The sequence below is a fragment of the Lissotriton vulgaris genome, chromosome 5 (genome assembly GCF_964263255.1).
Source record: "Lissotriton vulgaris chromosome 5, aLisVul1.2, whole genome shotgun sequence".
In the NCBI taxonomy this organism is placed as follows: Eukaryota; Metazoa; Chordata; class Amphibia; order Caudata; family Salamandridae; genus Lissotriton; species Lissotriton vulgaris.
The window spans coordinates 243,937,726-243,963,948 of record NC_141693.1 but is presented as its reverse complement, the minus strand read 5'-3'; the positions used below and the strand labels follow the sequence as shown (position 1 = coordinate 243,963,948).

Genomic DNA, 26,223 nt, shown 5'->3' with positions numbered 1-26,223 from the left:
GATAGCCTTTTCAATGTTAAGTCCCAAGGATGGTCTCGCCGACCTAGCTGGCCAACTGAGACCTAAACGTCGACAACTCATCCTCCTTAACATTAATAGTCACACTTTGTGTTACGTTCAGTTCCATCTGGATTTTTGGAATGATTTGTGAATTAATTTGATGGGACACTCAATTTTGCTAAACCGATTTTGTTATGAGGATTGATTACGCTTCCATAGATCCCTATACCATATTGATACTGTTAAGAGTATAGGATTATATAGTGACACAAGTGTCAGCATCTAAACTTGGTCAGGTAATGCTTGGAATTTTGGTATATACAATGTGGTTTATACTAATGACATGAACAACTTAATTAACGATATAGAGACTAAGCTAAAACATAGTATACGTGCTTTTACTTCAATACATCTGAGTTGTCATTTAGGAGTCATTATTTTAAGATAATGAATATGATCACTTTTTCTGACCAGCCAAATGATTAAGCTTTTTGAGAAAAGACTTCTCAGGGAATACTATTAACTAGTATACCCAGTTCCTTGGGGAATATTGGGTTGCCCTATTGTGTTATATAACAAAAAGACATGCTGTAAAAGTAAGGGCCTCTACCTTCTGCAGTGCTACAGATGGGCAGGGAAATTCAGACGCAGCGGTACCAGTTGAGAAATCAGCGCCTTCAATCGGAGATCAGGAGTGAGAACAATGTACACCTTGACACCCTGCCAACTTATCTTTCGACAGAAAATGACTGGATGGTGTTGAGTCCTGGTTCAATTATTTATGCTTCTTCTTCAACTTGGATTTAGACTTGCCGGATGACTTTTACCATGGCCTAAATAGTGGTATCATGTCTGCTCCCTAAATGAGGAGCGAGAGCAAGACATAAGTGAGATCAGTGACTTCTTTTGGTGTTCGGCAACAAAGCTTGCTTCAAGGTCCTGTATTGCCTTGCAATGCATGAGAGCACAATCTTCGTATGACTTGGATCATGCCCTGAGGCCAAAGACCAGAGGCATACCTTGTGCAGGTTCTTCATTTACACATGTTTTCGATAGTCATGGTATAGTTTGAACCATGTAGTCTTCAGTGGGGAAATCACTCAAGAATTTGAGGGAATTTGTCAATAGACGAAAAGGTAGTGGAGCTCTTAATCCGCATACGAAGGTGCTGAATGACACAAAAGTGACCCTTTTATGCAGCTCAGCTCCTTAACTTCCAGGGCGGAAGGCAACCAATGCACACAGCAGGGCATGGGAGCACTGCTGTGAATAACTTACAGATCCATTCTAGCGCTTAACGGCGAGGTGCCTGAGGTTAGGAGCATCCATTAAATTTTGATAAGCAGTCTACATACTGTACCACTGTCCCTATTTAATCGACTCACTACTCAATTGACCACTAAAATGGATTGATAGACATAAAGCTGAAAAATGCAGAAAAAAACACATCCATTTCTTTCCATAACTTGATTATTACTATAGCAGTTGGTTGATCAACCATGACCTTTTCATGCAAATAATTAAAATGATTTTATAAAAACAAAATCCCATTGCTAATTTATTTTAGCCAATCCCAATGCAAAATAATAATACTTTCTTTTTCCTTCAGGGTAAATTTATAGACTTTGGTAAATTGTGTTTTGTTTATGCCCAGAAGTCAAAGGTATCAATTTATTTAGGTTTGTTTGACCTTAACCTGAGCCTCCAATTCCAACCAGCACATGAAATGCATTTAAACTTTAATTACAACAGAATCTACAACTATTTTTCAAGCAATCAAACATTAAGAAAAGCCCTGCTGGGAAAGCAAAACAAATAAGAATTACAACCAATTTTAAATTAAACAAGAGATATGGCACTATTACCTGAAGGAGTGGATCCTTTTTGTGGAGGTCCTCTGTTAGCTCCTTTATAACTTGCTCTTGGCTCTTTAGTTTCTGGTTGGTTTCACTCAATAGAGCATTGTAATGCTGTTCAGCTGCATTTCCTTTTTCCAGCATTTCACCATGCAACTTCTCAAGCTGATTGCGAAGATCCTATAAATAGCAAACAACTAGCATACTTAGTATATGGCTGCCAACAATCCAGAATATGATTCTATGCTCGAAATGAATCAGTCACTTTTAGCTGAAGGGTGCAGGAGACATGGTCACCCTAAGACACTGTGTAACAAGACGCATAGCAGGAGTAGCCATGGGGGGCAAGTTAGAGAAAGAAGTAAATAGGAAGGATGTGCTGTCAAAATATGATTCGGAGAATTCCAAGACTAAAGGAATTTTTCATCCTATACCATGGGTACAGAAATAAGAACATAGCTGGAAGATGGAGACATGGTCCTCATGTCAAGTCACTAACATTCAAAGAGGGGTACTACATAGGGACCCAAAACAGCTGTTTAAGAAAGAACTATGCCCACTGATCAGGCAAGGGAAGGAGACATTTACCCATTTTTTCTTTCACTTCTCTTTGGGCTCTTTGAAGAACCTGGAGAATTAAGATTCTTGAAAGATGCTATATTACAAGTAATTGTTAATGTAACAGGAGTACAGTATATAAGAAGGAATTGGCTGATATTTGATCCACCTTTCTTAGAACTGGATTACCATATTTTTGAAAGGCCAAACGTTTTCAGATTTCACACTGTCGGGAGCATGGCTCTCACAGACAGTTCCGGTCTCATTTCTGTGCTGCAGGGAAATCTGAGAGAGAACTTTCTTATAAAATTATGCAACTGTACCCTGTCGCAAAGTGTAGAATCCATATAACTCTTATGGAGAATGTAATACTTAAGGGCTCTGAAAACTATGCCTGATGGCGGGTGGCATTAGTTTGTTCAATGTCATGTGTAATATGGAGTTGGTCCTTCACTGTTATTGAGTGTGGCTCAATAAATATTTTATGCTTTGAATCTGGCAGCAGCATTAAAATCTTAATTGTGGCTCATACAAGCAAATGTGGAATGAGATTTTGGTCAATGGAGAGACATTGTTGAGAACTTTCAAGGGCTCAGTGTTAAACGCATAGAGGGAGAACCTAACTGTGAAAAACTGTTGCATGTTTAAGGGCTTTCAACACTGCCATTTCATCCTAGATATTGTCCATCTTGTCCAGATTTTACTTTCTTAGTTCTGAGTGGTGTGAACATGTCAAAGTGTTTGGATGAAGTAAAATTAAAAATCTGTAATGTCTCCTTCACATTCGTCCCAGTCTGGTCAAAGAGCAAATATGCAATGAAGGTGTACAGTATATGGACAGGTAGCCTTCTTCAAAAAGCTGCATTGGAGCTGGTCAGGTGGTGCTGTTGAGAGCAGGTAACATGGAGTGGTAGCATGAGCAAACTCAAAGGTGTAAATGAAATTATCTGTAAACAATCAGGGGAAAACTTCCACACTGGCCATTGAAATACAGTCCGTGTAAATCCAATTCATATTGTGTTCAGATATTTGCCTAAAACCCATGATGACTAGGAGGCTTGTTCATTCGCGAAATGTTCATATGGCTGAGATACCCGCCACCCCCTCTCAACACAATCCCCAAGGATGGGAAACCGGAAACAGTTCTGAAGTCTTTGGAAGACGGGAGGGAGTAACCCTCCCGGCCGTATTTATTAAAATATGAAACAAAATTAAAACATTAAATAAACAGTTTCATATTATGTACAATTTCATTACCACATTGCGATGTTTGGCTAACCTTAACAGATTCTCTAATACAAAGGTTCTCCTAGCCGAACTAACATCCTACAAAACATTTACTTGAAATTTTGAAATTGTACATCCTAACGTTTAAGGGCCAACGGCAAGGTCGTAACCGGTGTCAAGATCCCTAACCCAGAAATATCGCCCTCACTTGTGAGGGGCGGCCCAGCGGCGTACCTCAAGTGCAATTACCAATTTCCCTTGACTTGACGGGGGCCCCAATAAAACTCGACGCCACTTAGAGGTCGTACGAGGACTCGTGTGAGGTATCTAGAAGGTAGCGTAGACCCCCCCCCAAACCCCACACAACTTACCACATCTGCCGTCGCAGACGTCCTGGCCCCGGGAAATTCCCCAGGAGGGGGCTGTAACCCCTCCTACCCAGGAAGGGGCCTTGACCGCCTTTCCTTTTCTTTCGGCGACCCATCCTTAGAAGGGACCGCCTCCCCGTTGAGGGGCCAATGGCCACCTCCCCCGAGCGCTCCCATCCGTGCTGGGTGACGCCCACTCATAGGGATCTTCCAATTAGTGCTCACCGATCATGACCTTACCGCCCGACCAAAATAAATACGACAATGCTAACTAAATGACTAAACTAAAAAGACAGTAGCAACTACACTTTTATTAAAAGCATGCTTACCAATGAACACTAAAGCAGAATTCCTTTATTGACCATTCTTTATTACATACTCAAAATCATCACGATAATACCACAACCTGTAAACGAAAATCAGCGTTATCCATCAACTTTATTCAAAAACCACTTGCTGTCCTCAGGGGCTGGTGGGTGGGTCAAAATTGGCTCTTCGTTCCGTCTCGAGCTCACGTGCAGCGAGGAGGTGCAGCTTCAGAGCACAGGAACAAGAGGATGCCTTCGGATCTTGCTTCTCCTTTTATCCGTCTTCAGGGCGGGCGTAAACCCGCCCCTGCCTGCCCCTAGGGCGTGGCCAGCCGCGTCAGTGTCTAGGCCAACCCACTCTAGGGCGGGAAAAGGCGCGCCCCGGCTACGCCGCTTCGGGCATACCAGCCGAGACTTGCCTCCCGCCCAAGATGGCTTCCCGGGGGGATCGTGGTACTCCGCCATACGTTCGGGGGGACCGAGTGGTCGCCCCTTTCCATATGGCTGAGATACCCGCCACCCCCTCTCAACACAATCCCCAAGGATGGGAAACCGGAAACAGTTCTGAAGTCTTTGGAAGACGGGAGGGAGTAACCCTCCCGGCCGTATTTATTAAAATATGAAACAAAATTAAAACATTAAATAAACAGTTTCATATTATGTACAATTTCATTACCACATTGCGATGTTTGGCTAACCTTAACAGATTCTCTAATACAAAGGTTCTCCTAGCCGAACTAACATCCTACAAAACATTTACTTGAAATTTTGAAATTGTACATCCTAACGTTTAAGGGCCAACGGCAAGGTCGTAACCGGTGTCAAGATCCCTAACCCAGAAATATCGCCCTCACTTGTGAGGGGCGGCCCAGAGGCGTACCTCAAGTGCAATTACCAATTTCCCTTGACTTGACGGGGGCCCCAATAAAACTCGACGCCACTTAGAGGTCGTACGAGGACTCGTGTGAGGTATCTAGAAGGTAGCGTAGACCCCCCCCCAAACCCCACACAACTTACCACATCTGCCGTCGCAGACGTCCTGGCCCCGGGAAATTCCCCAGGAGGGGGCTGTAACCCCTCCTACCCAGGAAGGGGCCTTGACCGCCTTTCCTTTTCTTTCGGCGACCCATCCTTAGAAGGGACCGCCTCCCCGTTGAGGGGCCAATGGCCACCTCCCCCGAGCGCTCCCATCCGTGCTGGGTGACGCCCACTCATAGGGATCTTCCAATTAGTGCTCACCGATCATGACCTTACCGCCCGACCAAAATAAATACGACAATGCTAACTAAATGACTAAACTAAAAAGACAGTAGCAACTACACTTTTATTAAAAGCATGCTTACCAATGAACACTAAAGCAGAATTCCTTTATTGACCATTCTTTATTACATACTCAAAATCATCACGATAATACCACAACCTGTAAACGAAAATCAGCGTTATCCATCAACTTTATTCAAAAACCACTTGCTGTCCTCAGGGGCTGGTGGGTGGGTCAAAATTGGCTCTTCGTTCCGTCTCGAGCTCACGTGCAGCGAGGAGGTGCAGCTTCAGAGCACAGGAACAAGAGGATGCCTTCGGATCTTGCTTCTCCTTTTATCCGTCTTCAGGGCGGGCGTAAACCCGCCCCTGCCTGCCCCTAGGGCGTGGCCAGCCGCGTCAGTGTCTAGGCCAACCCACTCTAGGGCGGGAAAAGGCGCGCCCCGGCTACGCCGCTTCGGGCATACCAGCCGAGACTTGCCTCCCACCCAAGATGGCTTCCCGGGGGGATCGTGGTACTCCGCCATACGTTCGGGGGGACCGAGTGGTCGCCCCTTTCCATATGGCTGAGATACCCGCCACCCCCTCTCAACACAATCCCCAAGGATGGGAAACCGGAAACAGTTCTGAAGTCTTTGGAAGACGGGAGGGAGTAACCCTCCCGGCCGTATTTATTAAAATATGAAACAAAATTAAAACATTAAATAAACAGTTTCATATTATGTACAATTTCATTACCACATTGCGATGTTTGGCTAACCTTAACAGATTCTCTAATACAAAGGTTCTCCTAGCCGAACTAACATCCTACAAAACATTTACTTGAAATTTTGAAATTGTACATCCTAACGTTTAAGGGCCAACGGCAAGGTCGTAACCGGTGTCAAGATCCCTAACCCAGAAATATCGCCCTCACTTGTGAGGGGCGGCCCAGAGGCGTACCTCAAGTGCAATTACCAATTTCCCTTGACTTGACGGGGGCCCCAATAAAACTCGACGCCACTTAGAGGTCGTACGAGGACTCGTGTGAGGTATCTAGAAGGTAGCGTAGACCCCCCCCCCCAAACCCCACACAACTTACCACATCTGCCGTCGCAGACGTCCTGGCCCCGGGAAATTCCCCAGGAGGGGGCTGTAACCCCTCCTACCCAGGAAGGGGCCTTGACCGCCTTTCCTTTTCTTTCGGCGACCCATCCTTAGAAGGGACCGCCTCCCCGTTGAGGGGCCAATGGCCACCTCCCCCGAGCGCTCCCATCCGTGCTGGGTGACGCCCACTCATAGGGATCTTCCAATTAGTGCTCACCGATCATGACCTTACCGCCACAGGCCGGATAGTTGACCGGCTATCCGGACCCCCCACAACACTCCTACCTAAAGGTCATGGTGTAACGTTTTTTGCCATGCTAAGAAGTCTCCTTTGAGTAACTCATTCCCCACCCGAGACAAATGCACTCCATCCCCCAAATACATACTGTCATCATTAATACACCCATGTGAAATAGAATGCAGTGTCTTGGAACGGAACAACCTACTCACTTTATTATTAAGCTTTCTAACGGAATGATTTAAAGCAGGAACCGAAATAGCCCCCCGCCACACTTTTCGTGGGATCATATGGGACCATGCAATTGTGCACCCTGGAACTCTCCTCGCTAACCAACTTACAGTGGAAAGCATCGCCTCAAGAAGAAGTCGTCTACCAGTGGTGACCAAATCATTACCCCCAAGATGTACTATGACTACAGACGGCGGTGACCTCGTCCGCCCTAGCAAACCCTCAAAAAATGATTGAAACTGGTCAATACAGAGACCGCCTCTTCCGTAGAAGGACACACTGTACCCGTATTCCCCAGCTACGTGAATCATATCACCTGCCTTGAATACGTCTGCGGCACGTCTCACGTATGAGTGGCCCACGACCCACACCTCCTTTTTCACAGCCGGTGATGTCTGACCGCTGGCCCGGTGTTGGGTCGACTGCAAAGTCCGCCCCGCCTCGTAGGCTTGCGCAACTGAAAACCAAACAAAAACAAGAAGCGTGAGTACATTGTTACAGCTTCACAACATGTGCAACCGCACATACCTTTTATAACAATTGGAGGACCAACGCCCCACTCGTTTAACTTGTTCAACATCCAGACCCCTGGCTGTAGCTTCTGTAGCAGCCCCTATCCGAAAGGAGTGGGTCCCAAACTCGCCCGGGTTCAAGCCCGTAGCGGCAATCGACATCGCAAGCACCCGCTGAAACTGAAACTTTGTCAGTGGGGTGGCGTCAGCGTGTCTCAACAAGGTCCCCCCCCCATGATGCCACCCTTCGTGCTAAATACTCTTCTAGACACCTTACCGGGCACATGGAGGACCCGGGAATCCTGCGTATGATTACGCAGTCACCCATCCCACTTTGATCGGTCTTGGACCTGACAAATGAGACCGTCATCGTCTCCCCTCTGATCTGGACGTGCTCCTGGCACAATCCTCCTGTCACATCCTGCTTGTTCCTCGCCACTAATTCGCTTACCCGCATAGCCCCATGGAATGCCAGCGTAAAAGCGGCTCGGAATAACACTGTCTCAAACTGAGATGAACATGTAGCAGGGAGTCTGGATAATAACTGGGCCAGCCTATCCAAACCTATCGGGCGCCTCTCGTCTACTCTGCGACCCTCAAGGCGTTGCCACCCCCGTAGCGCTTTCTGTACGACGAAAGACGCTGTCGGGTCATGGATCCCATGAGCCCTAGCAACAAAGGAAATGGCAGCCCGATGCCTCTGAGCCGTGGCCACCGATTTCCCGACCAGATGTAAGGACATCAGAAAATTCACCACCCACTCCTCCTGGCCCCAAAGCTCTTCTCTATCAGTCCCCAAAAAGGCCAAATAGGACCGGAACGCCCCTTCATATGCCTTCCTCGTCCTGGGTGCTAAACTCTCTCCCACGAGGTTACGAAGTTCGGGGCACCGAGAGACCAGAGAGCTTCGGGAAAGGGTGCCGGCTCCGGGTCCGCTGTGGGAAGGAAACCCCAGAAAGCCTGCATACGAAAACGAGACAGTGCATCAGCCGCCTGGTTCATTACCCCTGGGACATGTCGTGCTCTGAATAGCACATTCAATTGCATACACAGTAAAATCAATTTCCTTGAGCAGTCTCAAAATCCATTTGCATCGTGCTGCCTGACTATTGATACACTCGACCACGGTCATATTGTCAGACCAAAATACCACAGAGTGATCTTTGAACCCTTCGGGCCAAGTTCTCAGGGCCACTAAAATGGGGAAAAGTTCCAGGAAAGCAATGTTACTTGTCAGTCCACTGTCATGCCACCATGTCGGCCACTTCTGTGCAGACCATCTTGTGCCGAAGATGGCACCGAAACCTATGCTCCCTGCCGAATCTGTCCACAGCCCCAGCTCCTCAGAGGACACGGCCGGTTTGTTCCAGACGACTCGACCATTGAAATCCGCCAGAAATGCCAACCAAATGCGCATGTCCTGGCGGACCTCTGCCGAGAGCCTTGTGCGATGATGGCACTCCTTCAGGCCGACCATGGCTTGAGCAATCGAACGGGAAAAGGGGCGGGCCATTGGTATAACCCTCAGGGCAAAATTCAACTGGCCAACTAACTGCTGTAATTGATGCAGCTTAACCTTAGGTCCACTTATACACATTTGCAAGGATGTCCTGAACTTGGACACCTTGTTAGCTGGTAAACGAAAACAACCTTCCGCGGAGTCTAACTCGATCCCCAGAAACTCGAGGCAAGTGGAAGGCCCCACAGTCTTACCTGGTGCCAATGGCACGCCAAACTGGCTCATCAAGACACAAAACTGCGCCAAAGCCTGCCCACATTCCGGATCCCCGGCTGCCCCCAGGAACAAAAAATCATCAAGGTAATGCATCACATTTCGGAAACCCGTCTTCCTTGTGAAGACCCATTGTAGAAAACTACTGAATTTTTCGAAATAGGCACAAGATATAGAGCACCCCATCGGCATACACCTATCCATGTAATAATGACCCTGAAACATGAAACCTAAGAGACGCTGATCGTCTGGATGTACCGGGAGCAACCGGAACGCTGACTCGATATCAGATTTTGCCATCAGCGCCCCGGGCCCCAGGCGATTCAAAATGGCTACGGCCTCATCGAAAGATGCGTACCGCACCGAACATACTTCCGGGTCTATCGCTTCGTTTACGGAAAGACCACGTGGGGCTGATAAATTATGTATCAGCCGAAACTCACCCGGGTCCTTCTTTGGGACCACACCTAAAGGGGAACAAACAAAGTTAGGAACCGGTGGTACACTAAACGGACCGGCGACTCGACCTCGAGTAACCTCCTTCCTGATCTTATCCTGTACCACGGTCGTATGCTGAAAGACCGATAGCTGATTTTTACATTTCGCTGTACCATGAAAGTCCCCCACTGGGATGCGGAAACCATAAGAAAACCCGTTCCGCAACACCCCAGCAGAAGTACGATCCGGGTATTCACTGAGCCAAGGAATCATTGCCAAGGTATCAATCGGGGTAGGTAAAGGCGCCCCTCGGACTATGTTAGACCTGTTTGGCGCCTCCTCTACCCCCGTTATCACCCGTTTTGGCTCTGCACGTGGACTCAGGATGGGATGATTGCCCACACCCACTACATTCGTGTCTAAATTTGCACGATCCCTGGGGCCTAGTACATTTACCCCTGTTGAAGTTCCAACAAACCCCCCTTTTTCCTGTATTGCCGGCAGGCTTCGAGTAATTGTCGGTACCCGCACCTGACCGAAAGGGCGTCCCCGCATACTGGCGGGAGGACTCGCCAACGATACTCCCTACTAATGGCAATTTTAACATACCAGTCTCCTTCATTTTGGACCATGACACAGAATCATAACAATCCCACGTTAAGTTTTTATCATGTTCTTTAGCCTTTCTAAACAGGTTATCATAGCAGAACCAATGATTACCCTCGTGTGATACCGAGTACCCCATGATTCGTGACTGATAAATCGGCAATTCGGGTAACAGATCGGGCCTTCGTTCCCCCAAGATCGATGTAAAACCCCCCCACGCTTGGCCCCAATTGCCAATGCTTTCATTTACCTTAAAGGCGGCCATTTTTGCGCGCCAAACACTCGGATGCATGAGCTCCTTCTGGCCCTTAACATGCTCCATCTCATAGTGATCAGTAAGCAACGAGAAGATGTTTACGTACTCCCCTGCCCATATCTTCTCCTTAATAGCCAAAGGAACATGCTGACCCAACTTTTCCCTACGAGAGGGTGCTGACTCATCCCTCGCAATCGGCAATGGCCGCTTACCTGCACCGGACGTTGCCTCTGCTACTGCACCCGTCCCCTGTGGCTTCTCTACAGCGGCAGCCGGCGTGGACACCTTCGCTGCTTCCCGTGACTCACGCAGTTGCTTCATTAGCTCCTGTGCGTCGACAGCCGTGGCGCCCTCGCTACCTTTTCCCAACCACGCTGCTAATTGTGCTGCCAGCTCGGGCGGCATATCTTCCCCGGACACGGGGGTGACCACAACGGGAATCGGATTCCCTTCCTCCGGCACGGGAGTTGGTGCCTCGAGCGGGGTACTGGGACCCGGGTTGTTTCCCCCAGCTGCTCCCCTCCTGGGCCTCTTGTTTTTCCCTCCCGGGGCTGCTCCCGCCAAAGGACGTTTCGGCCCCCCTTCCTCGTCTTTATCCATTCGCCTCTTTAGGTCGGTCACCTCCTTCATGAGAACGCGCAGCATCTGGTCAGTAGTCATGCGCTTTCCCGCCTTCTTCGGCATTCTCCAACAAGTATCTGAAAAACAAACAAGAACGATTACAACGCTCAAAATTGGCTCTTCGTTCCGTCTCGAGCTCACGTGCAGCGAGGAGGTGCAGCTTCAGAGCACAGGAACAAGAGGATGCCTTCGGATCTTGCTTCTCCTTTTATCCGTCTTCAGGGCGGGCGTAAACCCGCCCCTGCCTGCCCCTAGGGCGTGGCCAGCCGCGTCAGTGTCTAGGCCAACCCACTCTAGGGCGGGAAAAGGCGCGCCCCGGCTACGCCGCTTCGGGCATACCAGCCGAGACTTGCCTCCCGCCCAAGATGGCTTCCCGGGGGGATCGTGGTACTCCGCCATACGTTCGGGGGGACCGAGTGGTCGCCCCTTTCCATTAATTACATTTTGACATACAGATAAAAATCACCCATGAGGCAATTCCATTGGGACTCGGTTTGGAAAAATAAAGCATGTTTTTAATGCATTTTACTACAGAATCTAGCCTTTACATACAACAGTAGAACAGCAATGCATTTAGGTCATAAGCAATACTAAGTCTTTATCAATGACTAGTAACAGTTCAAAAGGTACCAAAATACGACTTCATCATGAACAATAGAATCTCTCCATTCCTGTGACCCAATTCTAATCAATAATAAGATTCACCCCTCCTCCTCAGTATTCATACTATAACAGAAGAAAGCCTGGTGGTCAATCATTGTGATACACTAGCAACAGATTAATTGATCATACAATTCAGGCAACTGGCCCGATATTTGTTTAAAAATAATGTATTTCTTTCACTTTAACATTGGGCAGGCTGACTCCAATATTCTAGCTTCACATACTTGGCGGATTTGAATGATTTACAAGGAGCCTTAAACTGTGGAAGCCTCACACAGTTTTTATTCAAACGACTGTGGAGGTTTTTAGATATGTCAAATCAGGCAAGTGATTGACTATGTTTAGAAATAATTCTTTCCCCACTATACCTCAAACCCAGCTGCAATCCTTACAATATAATAATCCTAAAATGTTTCCTCCTCAGAGAAGTCAAGTTCTCTAAGTGGCTGAACAGGATAAGACTTTATACATTACACAGTATAATCAGACACAGCTTAAATCCCAAGAAGAATCCCATCCTATTTTCCCCACTCTAACATCTATCCTCAGATAGTAATTTGAACATTGTACATCAAACTCGAGTGCAAGATGATTTAAACATTCTTTGTTGCATTAAACTGTGCTGATAAATAATATTGCTCTTGGCAATGTCATCTAGAATACTGGCCCAAAGGAGATTCAGAAAAGTAGCTCCCAATTCCTCTGCTCAGTTTATTCAGCACTTATGGAATAGGTAATCGTAAGACTTTGCATGTACTATTTAAGTAATGTCCCTCACTTTTCCTGAGGAACTTGTTTGGCAGTAATGATGCAGGAGGATTCTAATCCTGAAATAAGAAATTCTATTTCTTCGGGGGATGATGTAGATGGGTGTCCAGTGGTTAAATTGGGTTCGCCTTCTTTATGGAAACCCTAGTGCTCGAGTGAGTACAGGCAATGTGGTGTTAGTCTCTTACTCCATCAATACAAGACCCAGTCAGGGATGTCCCCTCTCACCCTTGTTGTTTGCTTTAGCAATGGAACCGTTAGGGGAATGAGTTAGACAAGAAGGTGAGAGGCTGGGGGTGGTTCTGGACAGGCCTGCCATATAGTATCGCTTTAGGCAGACAACGTACTCATTTATCTTAGAGATGGGGTCCTCGAGATACAGCTGGTGCTATGCATCCTGGAGGAATTTGCCAAGCTTTCGGGACTACGTATTAATAAGAGGAATACCTATGTGATCCCATTGCGTCCTGCCCCAGATAGGCCGCTGACCCTCTCACTAGACCTGGAATGGGCATCTACTTCCTTTACATATTGGGGATTCGGATTTACCATACCCAGATGGACCTTTTCAAGGGTAACCTGGGCATCGCCCTGAGAGCCTTGCGGACGAATGTGGCCTTTTGGCGCACGCTCAAACTGCCAGCTATGGCTAGGATGGCACTATCCAAAATGGTGATGCTACCGCGGCTTCTTTACTATTTTATCAATTTACTGTATCGTCTCTGTGGTTGAGACCATGTGAATGCATGACAGAGTGTCACTTTCTGCCTGCCCTAGAGATTGCTATTCTTGCGGAGTGGGCGGAGCACGAGTTTGGCGTTTGGAGCATTTGGAGCTCGGAGCTGGAGGGGAGTGCAGGCGTTCGTGTCCACACAGAGACGAGAGCTGTTGGGCGCTGCGGTACCATGGCATCTGCAGAGCAGCGGAACGGTCGGCTCACTCGGACCCAGGCTCTGACTCGGCATCGGTCGTGTCACCGCCGCAGAGGCTCCAGGTGAGAGCGGCAAGGGAAGCCACCCCTCCCCCTCGCCTCCCAGCACTACCTTGCCTTGCCTCGCTTTGCCCTGCCACGCACGCAAGCAGCAATCCCCCTCGGCCCAGCGCAGCCAGCCCCCCCCCCGACCGCAGAGAAAGGTGAACAAAGGAGGAGGCGGAGGGGGGCGGGTGATTAACGAGCAGTCAGGCTGGGCTGTACTAAGGAATCCCATCAACAGCTCTGCTTCTGCTCCAATTAATTACTTCAAGAAAGCATTCTAAACATTCAGCATTTACCATTCTACCACTGCCAGGTTGGATCTTTTAGACGGAGATAAGTGGCGATCACTGTGGCATTTTATGAACGAAGTTCCCCCAGCTGCTGCCATCACCGCACAATTATTCCGAACGGTCGGCACCGGAGCAAGACACAAGGCGCGGAGGGCGGGGAGACGCGAGCGCGGCTGCAATAGAGGCTGCCGTGAAGTAAGAGCCCGGGGGGGTTGACCGACAGGCAGTCCGACTAGGTCTGATTGACCCACGGCCCCCCCTGTGTGCTCCGCTCGCAGCCTGTCCCCCCGTGAGCTACATCCACCGCCGAGGCCGACTGCCCACTCTGGCAGACAACTCAGGTAGACGAGATCAGGGATAGTCAGACTGACCCCCACTCAGAAAACTAAAAGCGACAGGCAGAATAAGAAAAAGAAAAAACAAGGCGCAAAAACAGAAGCAGACAGCAGTGTCACCAAGCAAAAAAGCCCTCTAATATCACCGATTGCTACAATGTTTAGAAACACAAAGGAAGGCGCCAGACTGCTATTGCTGAAAGATCCTGGTGCAGCCATTTACTCAACTACAGCGGAGATCCCAGCCCTTATGACTCCTCTAGCTCCTCAGACACTTTCTTTGCCTTGGAATGGAAAAAACAAGCCACAAAAAGAAGCGGGACAAAACTCAACCTGTACCATCAAACAGTGGCTTTTACGAAAACCAAGCCTGGAAGAGGAAAAGATTGTTCTGTCAGCGTCAGTAAGGGAGGAGTTGATGAACGGTACCAGTACAGGAACGGCACTTAAAGAGGATCTAAGCCTGAGCTCTGACACAGCACAGGCATGCAGGGCAAATAACGAGGGCACTAAATACAATATCACTGAATGCAACACAGAACTAACTAACCCCACGGACCGCCTGAATCAGACAGTAGGCTTAACAACCTCCGACCAAAGGGCACTAAGTCTCAGTGAAAAATCCTACTCGCCAACAACAATACTTAATACAACCCAAGGTGACCTGTCATCGTCCACCCCCAAGCCCGTAATAAACAACGCTAGACCAATAAGGCTTCACTTAGCCGCTCAGGTGCACCAGCTGGACCAAGACGATCAAGAAGGTATTAACAATGTCCGTCAAATTGTAAGAATGTCACCACCGAACAAAGACATTATGCAAATAACTGTGTCCGAATTGCCTGTCCAAGCGGGTGAAAGCATCATGCTAATTCCAAAAAAAATACAACGCCACAGGAATTCACCCTGGGAAATAAAAGCTATCAAAGGTATACCAACAATAGCTTCAGTAGGGAGATTGACGACAAAACCCACCAGCTTAACAATGAACAAGACCAAAAGGAGACCGAAAATTTAAAATCACAGTTCCAACAAGGAGAGACAGCCAGTAACCATAGTTTTTTTCGGAGACATCTAAATCTTTATTGAATACACTACAGACAACAATAACAGCGTTTAACATGCAAAACGATAAGATGGATATCCAAATAGACCTGATGAACATTATAGCAACACAAATAGCAGGGATCAATATCAAACTGGAGAGTATGAACAATCTTATTTCTAGAGCCCAGGCAAAATACTCCGTCCAGTGTGCATGCAGCCCAATAATAGACAAATTAAGCCTGTTGCCAACACTCCTAGATCAGATAATTCAAATCAATAAATCCTCCTTGGGCGTGAAGGGCATAACAAAAGAAAAGGAATCGACAATAATTAAAACAGAAAACAATCAAGTTCTTTCAAGCCCAGAGCATCACAACGACATAAAATCAGACAAACAGACAGACAATCAGGACAGATTAACCAACAAAGATCAGGACAGATCAAGCAACAAAGATCGAAAATTATCACGCAAACAAAAAAAAACTGTTAGGAAAGCAAGGAACAAATTGTCTCTGCCTTGAGAGCAGCATACAACAAAGATCTATCCAATGTTCTGCTTACCAGAGATTGGTTATACAACCGCCTCGGTTAGTTCAACAGATGATCTCACCGATAGTGTTATTTGCTTAGATCCGGCAGCAATTGAAAAACAAGCAGAAGGAAAGGGAGATAATAAACAAGGCCCAAATAAAGAGGTGACCCGAGTTGGGGACTTTACCGGAACCCAACAAATAACGAAGAACAAGTGCTAAAAAAACAAAAAAAAGGGGGGAAAGAAATGGAAACCATCATTGAAGATGCGAGAAGTCACTGTGAACAACGAGCTACGACTAGTAACCTGACAGCTCAAAATTGCCATGAAGAAAAATGCTGTGGAAACAAAGTTGCAAATAATCAAGGACAACACAAGTCAGAATCGGACCATGACACCAATAGAGATCGTGAAGATGGACGAAGAGAAACATGGAAACTCCCAGACAATCAAGAAACTCCAAACATGGGGAACCAAAAGTGCAGTGACAGTACGAAAGTTGCCCAGAAAATGGACATCCCGAAGTTCCAAATGCTTAGTGTAGGGTGAACCAATGGATTGGTGGAAAACCAAAAGAGACCACAACCGAAACAAGAAGCCAACTCAATCTTAAGGAGTACGGCACTGAAAGCAGAAACTACCTCGAGCGCAGGACACCGGGAGGATGACCTTCTGGTCGATCAGTCTGCGATGAATCTCAAGAACCATCAGGTCAACATAAAAGTCGAAATCACAGGTGACTTAAAGCAAATTACACTTGGAAATAAGGAAGAACTCCCAATACCCCAGGCAGGCCACTGCAACGCACCAACAGAACGGAAATTATTGCTAATCCCAGAATACGATTCAAAAGGGCCCCATGATATATTGAATAGAGGGAACATATTGCAGCTAACATCAAACATTCCGGCGTTAAAATACTTAACATCAGCGAATCTATTGGCAGTAGAATTCATAGGAATAAAACACCAAAAGAGTAAGGAGCTAACACTGACCACCTGGCTGACTGAAGAAGACGTGCAGCACATCATGGATTCTAAGGTGCAACTTGAAGCTTGGGGAATTAAAATGCTAAAACCAGCGACCCCCCGTTATCCTGGCTCCCTAAACAACATTCTCAAACGTAGTAAGGGAAAAGCTCAAAGGCGAAACGATAACACACCTAACATTCAAACATTACTCAAAGGGGCAATTGGCGGCAACCTTTCTACTACACAGAAAGAGGGGCCACAAAATGACCGGGTAAACAGAATGGACAGGACTAAGGACAACTGGGCTTGGTTGCCAGGAGTACTAACTTCGAAAACAAGCCTCTGACCAACGGAAAATAATCTATCAACACAAGACACAAGCAACATACAGGTGCTCTTGTGGAACATCGCGGGGGCAAAAAAATGGCTGGAGAACGGTGAACTCCCAAAAAAATGGGAAAATTATGATATAATAGCTCTGCAGGAAACCTGGGCTCTAGAAGCTCTCCCATTGGCAAATTACATCCACTATACAGTTCCAGCAACCAAAACCAAAACCTTCGGTCGACCAAAAGGGGGCTTGGCAGTCTATATCTCTTCAGAGTTAAAGATTGAAAGTGAACAAATGGATTCAGAAGGACCAAATATTCAATTGATCAAATTGACATTAGGGCCTGCTAATAGATAAAAAATCGTCCTCTTGATGAACACATGCACACATCCTTCGGCGAGGAAAAAATTGGCCCATAACAAACAACTAATCGGAATCATTACCAACATCCGGAGTTCCTTTCCCTTGTGGGACTTGATACTCACAGGGGACTTTAACTCAAACCTAATCTATACTCCGGACGAGGACGAATCTACATCAGCAGACAACATATATTGGTCTGTCCCACATCAACACCAGCCAATGAGGCTAAAAGTGGACCGCGTAGGACAAAGGTTGGTTAATGCCTTAGAGTTTCTTGGGCTAAGAGTATTGAACGGTAGAACTCCAGACGATTTGCCCCCTAAGTTTACATTCCATGGGGGGAAGACAAGGTCAAGACTGGACTACACAGCAATCTCAGTATCGCTGATACCATCCCTATCGCACTTCTCGAGTTCACAACCAGGAGTGCCCATTCATATCAGCTGATACATTTTAGGTCAAACATTACCAAACACCAGGTAAATACAACTATTGATGGCAACATACACACAGTGGACCTAAAACGTCTAAAATGGTCAAACGACACAATTGAAACATTGCAGTTAAAAATAAAAAGCTTGTTAATTACTAGCAAAATTGGAGCCCAGGACAAAATACATGCATGGGAAAGCTTTACAGCTGAGCTAAAAACATTAATGCCGTCAGGACAAAAGCAGCCCAACTCCCGGGAAAAACAACAACGTTAGGTCTGAGAACCCTGAAACGTAAATTTAAAAAATGTATAAGGATGCTAAAAAGAACAACTCCAGACACTGCAGCATGGGATAGTGTAAGACAGCTCAGGAAATGTTATAAAAAAGACCTCTGGGAAGAATAAAGAAGGAGCAACGACAAATTCTGGGCCGAACTCCTCTGTAGCGCAAAGAAATCCAACTCAAAACAGTTTTGGATCATCATAAACAACCTGAACCGACCGGTTACAGTGTTATCCTCAAACATACAAGAATCTGAGTGGGTGGAATTTCTATCCAGGAGGTTTTGTGAAGCTCCCTTGCTAGAACCAATCGTTGGAAACACCTATGATCGAGGGGCAGTTCATGTAAAGCCCCCTGGGTTCTTAGAAAGCACCAGCCCAGAAGACGCCGCAACTTCTAAACAGAAGGAGCAATCGAATGTGGTCACAAACCCAATGGAGGAAAATGTCTCCCCGATTCCAGCCATAAGTTACTCATCCCCTTCGACTGAAGAAGTTAGACGTATAATTAAGAAAGGCAGAAACGGCCAAGCCTGCAACCATGATGGCCGCCTGACTCCTCGGCTCCGCTGACCCGCCCGCTTTCTTTCCGAATCGCTGCAGATCCTGACGTCCATCCTGCATAAACGTCGGCGCTTCGGAATCGGGTGGTGATCCTGACTCCGATGGTGTGTTCCCCGCTGTGCATCTTGCGGCGGACCCGGAGATACGTCCCTGTCTCGCCTCAGCGCGGCGTGTGAGAGACCGGGTCTTTGTTCCCGGAGACGGCTGTCCCAGGACTCGGCAACAGCGGACGCTTGCAGTGGGAGGGACCGGCGGCTGGCGAGTTACTGTCGCAGTATTTTGATACAGTGTGCTGCCCGGCCCTGCACATCTCCACGCTCGCTTCCAGGGATTGCTGCCGGCGATACATTGTATCCCTCACTTGACTTGGGACCGGCACTGGGAGCCTATCTATTCCTCAGCGCTACGGTGGACGCCATCTTTCACCGGGCGCCCTGCACCTCAGGCTGCTGCTCTCGGAGGACTGCACGGGGCGCTCATCGAGATGCGTGCTGCATTGTAGCTGGGTCCGGGCAGCCGGAGACAGATTTGCGGTAGTCGACCCCACGGCGACTGTGCTTCGTGGAACTACTGCTGGCGCTTTGTTTTTGCGATGGGCACTGGCGGACATTATCGAGGACAACAACATGGCGACGCCCTCTGGGTGCGTGAATCTGCTGCTAAGGAACCCTTTGAGATTGCTGCTGTACTAGACGCCCTGAGCGACCTGCGATCCTTTATGCGTGCGAACGCCCGGGACCTGGAGGACCGACTGGATGCTGCGGTGCCTGGTGAGCCCCCGCTTTGCTGTATTGCTCGTCATGCTCTGCCCGCCTTGCCACACCCTGCGATCGACGGTGGTTGCCAGAATCTCCTGACGAATGTGGAGGCATGGAAGACTCAGGACGCGATGGCTGCCGTGCTACCCATTCATGATGTGCTGGGATGTGAGGCACTAGACCCTGTCCGTCGGCTGGAGAGTTCTTGCTGGACGCCATGCTTTGTGCCTACCTCGTGGCCCCCCGGGGGGCCCCCTTGCTCTATCATGGGACTGCTGCTATGGTCCTGGTCAGTCGACCTTCAGGTACTGCTGCTGTGTTTCCACCTTTACTGGGTAGCTACTGACTGTTTGGCTTTACGTTGGGCAGACCTCTGTGAAGGGTTTTTGACTCGGTTATGGTCCTTACATCTGCGATTCCCGTCTAAGATGGCCGCTGCTCGTCTGGACCTCATTGTCTGGCTGGATCGACGGAGACAAGGCTGATGCTGTCTTCACTTTCTCTAATGTGGTCTGATGCTGACATTGTTGATGGTTAAACGGGACAGCTGGGGAGGTGAACGTTGTTACGGTGTCGGGTCGGGATCCGAGGAGGGGTGGCCGAGGGTGAATACGTTGATTGTTTGCTCATCTTAAATTGGCCCTCCTCCGGCCTTCTGTCATTTCTTTTCCTTCTTTCCTCTTCTTCTGTATTTCGGGTACTCTTTGTTGGGCGACAGACACACTGCTAGGGGGGGGGGGGGGGGGGGGGTGGGGGGGGGTAGGCCGTAGCCTCTGCATGCGTGTTAGGTGGGGCGGGTATTCTTTTGTTCGTTTTAGTTCCTATGGGCCTTATTTTTTCTTCTTCTTCTTCTACTCTTTTCTCTTCCTTTTTCTCTGGGTCATTGGGTAGATCGCTGTGCTGTGGGTAGTAGCTGCCGTATGTAGTAATGTTTGCTCATTATTCCTCCTACCCTATTCTTCTGCGGCCGATTGATTAGCTGATACTGCTTGCTTGATGCCGATGCTGAAACTTGCCCACTTATGTCCTGGATGGTCTATTTTGCCTCTGATCCTTCTTTGTTTCTTTTTTGGACATACTAAAAAACTTTAAAATTAAACCTTCACTTCTCCTACTTCCCGGTGGCGCAAATGTTTCCAGTGTAACTCAGTTTAATCTTGCTTTGCGTTAATATGCTGCCGGGTCGCCCAATAGCTTGCTACTGTGATTCAAATGCTGCAGAGGCCGGCCGGATGGTTGTAGGCCCGTATTTGTTTGATTTAACTGTGCAATAAAGGTTTTCAAAAAATTAAAAAAACAAAAAAAGAAAGGCAGAAACGACAGTGCACCAGGCCCCTACGGAATCCCCCAAGCAATCTTCAAATATGATATTCCGTTTTGGGGCAAACACCTTTCCAACTTATATCAAGAAATAGAGAAACTAAACATCATACCAGTAAACTGGCAAGGTTCGATTCTGACACCTTTCTTTAAAGGAGACAGAGCAAACCCAGCGCACTACAGATTGATAGCCCTGCTGGACGTAGAGGCTAAATATTATGCCTCCCTGGTACTAGAAGAGCTTAAGGCATGGTCTGAGGACCTTAACCTTATTCCGGAAAACCAGACGGGCTTTAGACAAGGCCTTGGAACGACGACGAACATTTTAGGTCTTTCGCTAATTACAAACAAGTGTAAGCAGAGGAAACTGCAACTTTACCTCTGCTTTATAGAGCTAAAAGCAGCCTTCGACAGTGTTGATCGCCATCTTTTGTGGAAAAAGCTGCGAGCCTGGGGTATCCCTGAAAGGCTTTTAAAAGGCATCCTGTTATTCTATTCAAACACCTGTCTAAGGATTAAGATAGGTGATGGGTCCAGACTCTCTAGGAAGCTGACAACCTCCAGAGGCTTAAAACGAGGGTGTGTTCTGGCCCCCCATCTTTTTAATTTGTTTTTATCTGACCTCTCTCAAAGGCTGGACTGTACCAATACCCATCCACCAAAGCTTGGCGAACGGAGACTTTCGCATCTCTCTCATACGCGGATGACGTGGTACTAATGAGCCAAACAAAGATCGGCCTGCAAAGATGCCTGAATGAAATGTCAGTTTACATTTCAGAAAACAAACTTGAAATAAACACATCAAAAACAAAAACTATGGTGATTGGAAGAAAACAGTTAAGAAAACAGACAATCTGGCTTAATGGAATCCAACTCGAGGAGGTAAAAAAATACAAATACTTAGGCCTTTATATCGACAACTCAAGAAATCTTACGGAGCATAAAAAATATATGTCTCAGAGATCAAGCGCACTAACATTTGCTTTCAGCCTATTAGCTAAATAGCTGAAGGGCCCCTCCTATAAACCTTTGCTCGCCGTAATGAAGGCAAAAATTCTGCCAACTCTAACATATGCCAGCACGGCCTTCCATGGCGATGATGCAGTGCACCTAAACCAACTAATAGCTTCCATCTATGAACAAGCATTTACAATGCAATGGTCTCGGCATCATTAAAGGTAGAGCTATTGGCATTGCTCATGACATTTCTTTTTTTTTTCTTTAAATCATAAATAAATGGCATTGTCATTTACATTGCCAGTAGCTTAATCGTTAAATAAATGGCATTGTCATTTACAATGGGCAACTGCAAGACTTTGTTTGTAATGTAAGCCATGCTTTCGCAGTACTGTTGAATTTCATTATCCTCGCCTTGTGCTATTTTTCAGCCGTATATATGGAAATCCTTATAATTAAAAAATTACCACAATTAATTTAAAGTGATTAATATATGTAGTCAGTGACATTGATGCAGCCCTTCTAGACCTTCTTTGGACATATATAAACAAATCAACTACCCAGGAGCGTGGCCATGTAGGGATTACTGAGTTAAGCATACTGTAGCGCTTTAAAATCTCAGTTCAGTTCAGTTTCCCTCGACCTAAAAAGGACGTTTGAGTTTTTTTTACATCCATTGCTCGCTTGTTTGTTTTTTGTGGTGAAGCTGTAAGCTATTGGTGTTAGGAAACCCCCGGCCTGGTCTTGAAGATGTGGTCATAGACAGGAGTCTGTAGCAATTCTTTGTAAATCCTTACATTTTGCACAGCAGTACGTGATCTACAACTGGTGTTAAAAATTTCAGAGACTCTTTGCTTTAAGCGGATGTGAAATGTAAACCTCTCACTAGGTAGTACCTGGGGCCTTGGTAAAGGGGTGCCAGAGAAGTGGATCTGGTGGTGAGTGTGCCTGGTGAAAGTGTGCACTGACGGCTGGTGGTGTGTGCCTGGTGAAAGAGTGCACTGACGGCTGGTGGTGTTTGTGCCCGGTGAAAGCATGCACTGACTGCTGGTGGTGTTTGCGCCCGGAAAAAGTGTGCACTGACGGCTGGTGGTGTGTGTGTGTGGTTGTGTGTGTGGTTGTGTGTGTCGTTGCGTTGCGGTGGTGAGTGTGTGGTGGTGAGTGTGTGGTGGTGAGAGTGTGGTCTGAGAGTGTGTGTGTGGTGATGTGTGTGTGTGTGTGTGTGTGTGGTGTGTGTGTGTGTATGTGGTCTTATGTGTGTGGTGGACTTAATTCGAGTTTTTGTACCCTGCACACTCACACACTGCCCCTACACACTCACACACTGCTCACCCTACACACTCACACAATGTTCACCCTGCAAAATTACACACTGCTCACCCTGCACACTCACACACTGCTCACCCTGCACACTCACACAATGTTCACCTTGCACACTCACACAATGTTCACCCTATACACTCACACTGTTCACCCTACACACTGCTCACCCTACACACTCACACACTGCTCACCCTACACACTCACACACTGCTCACCCTACACGCTCACACACGCTCACCCTGTAAACTCACACACTGCTCACCCTACACACTCTCACACTGTTCACCCTGCACACTCACACACTGCTCACCCTACAAACACCCTGCTCACCCTTCACACTCTCACATAAGGGCCGGAAAACACCGACGCAGATTAAGCACTGATGGGTATCCATTTTCTTCCTTACACTTGGGCCCCTGACACACTGGCTACCACAGTTCAAGAGATCATTCTTAGTGTAGAAACATCCCCCAAAAGGTTTTATTGTTGCATTAAAATATAATGCGTAACATACATATTTTCTGACAATCTGTTTCGTAAAGGGGAAAGGTACTTCCGGAAGCCCATAGTAGGCACACCCAATTAACCAAAAACTGAAGACCATTTCTTAAAAAATACCTGAGGAATACTTGTAATTATATTTAGGCTTCTTTTCTGCTAATTGCTGCGTTGTATATTTTACTATGACAGCTATTAAAGGCAGTTGCTTAAATTATTTTTCTGTGCTTCCCGGTGACAAAAATAATTTGTTGGTCAAGAATATAGCATCTTCTGAATATGTATTAAGAGACCTTTGCATTTTACATAGAGATTCGTTTTTTGCATCAATGTGCGCTACCCTGCCATAATGAATGTATAATACTGCCAAGGAATGTACCCAATCAATGCTGCATAATTACAGTGACTGCCTGTAACGTGCCACTTTCTCTTTTACCGGAGGGGCCGCTTCCCTCCATCTGTGGAGAGGATGCAGCGTAACGACCAGAGCTATTGACTTTGTAACTGGGGAATCCGGTTCAAATTCCGGCATCGGTTCAGCATTGTGTGATTCTGGGCAAATGACTCAATCTCCGCGGGACTAAAAAAACATAGATGATTCTGACCTTGTGTATGCAAATGTCCTTGGGGTGAGTTCGCGCTGTATGAAAACGGCCTGGAAGTCGTTCCCTTCAGTGCCACCTCAGCGATTGTTCTCTGTCGCAACCGGTGGGTGCCTGGGGGGCGGGGGTGGGCAGCGGGGTTGAGGGTCGTCTCCGCCTCTCCAGCCATTGCCTGTAGCCAGTGCGGCCCACCGAGCTCAACACTGCGATAGTCAGGAAGCACCTACTTCCTGTTTGGCCGGCAATGCTTCCGGGTCGCCGCAGGCAGCGCGGCGGCCCGCCCTGCACGAGGAAGGGAGGCAGCTTTCGAGGAGGACAGCACCTGGCCGCGAGCGCGTTCTCGTGCGCGTGGCCTTAACAAATCGGCGCGCGCGGCCAGTGCTGTCCTCCTGGGAAGATGAGCCGGTAACAATAAGGTCTCTGGCGAGAGCGAGCTTCGCTCGCTTCTAGCCGAGACCTAAAAATGTAAATAATGTTCTTGTCGTGTCATGAAGGACGAAGGAGCTCAAAGGAGCTAGATAAGAGGTAGTAGTAGCTTCTTCAGTCTTAGCTTTACATGTATGGCCACAGCACGGCCTGGGCAGGTCCACGTCCTTGTTTCCCCTCTGTTATGTTATGTTATGTTAGAACTATATTTCTTGAGCGCACGGCTACCCAGATCGGGTGTCCCGGCGCTTTGGCAGAGAGTCCTGAACACAACCAAGAAAAACCCAGCGGCAGAAACACTGTAGGCCCACTGGTTAGGCGGAGAAGAGGAGCGTCTTGAGCTCCTTTCTAAAGGCCAGAAGATTGTTAGCCTTGCGGAGTGACAGAGGGAGCTCATTCCACAAACTGGCCGCCATAAACTGGAAAGACCGGCCTCCCATCCGCACGCGTTTGATCACTGGTACCTCCACTTTAGCCAAGTCAGCAGATCTCAAACTCCTCCGGGGAACGTAGAAAGCAATCCGCTTCCTGAGGTAAGCTGGGCCAATGCAGTGGAGGGCTTTAAACGCCAACGTGAGGACCTTGAAACTAATTCTGCTAGGGATAGACAGCCAATGCAGCCTGCCGCGCAGTAGAGAGGCACTGGCTCTCCGTGGAAGGCCAAAGATGGCTCTGGCCGCCGAGTTTTGGACAACTTGCAATCTGGATACCAGATATTTAGGCAGACCAGAGAAAAGTGCGTTAGCGTAGTCTAAACGCGAACCCACAAGTGCTTGCACGATGTTCTTGCGATATTGAAGGGAAAGCAGTGGGAGAAATTTCCTCACCATCTTCAAGATACCGAAACATTTCCCCGCCAGGCCCGTGATGTGGGGACGAAAAGAAAGACTGTCGTCAAATACCACACCCAGATTTTTTACTTGGGCAGATGGTTTCTCAGGGGGGAACATGTCGGAAGGCCACCATGATTTCCAGCCAGGGTCCTCAGCGCAGCCAAAAAAGAGCAACTCGGACTTATCCGAGTTACATTTCAGGTTCTGGTGCTGAAACCATGCAAAAACAGTCCCTAGTCCCCCTGTGCCCCCCCCCCCTTCCTGTGCCCACCACTTCCTGCTTCCCACACCAGCTGCCCGGAAAGTAGCGTCCTCAGGGTCCTGGTGCCCACTTGTAGAGTTTGTATCTGTTGTGAACAAGAGCAAAATGTCAGAGCCCTCACTAGATATCTGCCCTCCTGCTTTATTTAAGGAGCTGATTTAAACCCCATTTCTCATTAAAGCAGTCAAGGCCCTCACCAACTCTTACTTTAGCACTGCGCTGGTAAAGGTTATGGTTGGGTCACTGGCAAAGAAACTTTTGCTAGAGCTCGCTGAAACATGTAGCTGTGCCCATCTTGCCATGTTAGTCTAAACTCTGTCTCAATTCAATTTTATTTGAGGCTCATAATTTTTCCGACCACAGGCAGGTAGGTTTGTGTCCAAGGTTGTGCT

At 47.5% G+C, this 26,223-nt stretch overlaps 1 protein-coding gene across 1 annotated transcript in view; it reads right to left on the bottom strand.

Moving 5' to 3' along the window:
* LOC147710591 (CDK5 regulatory subunit-associated protein 2-like) overlaps positions 1–26,223 on the bottom strand; it is an 883,251-nt gene that overhangs the window by 666,960 nt on the left and 190,068 nt on the right. The window contains exon 13 of the mRNA XM_086921269.1: positions 1,866–2,036. Coding sequence (XP_086777395.1) covers positions 1,866–2,036 — 171 coding nt within the window. The remainder of the gene's footprint in view (positions 1–1,865; positions 2,037–26,223) is intronic.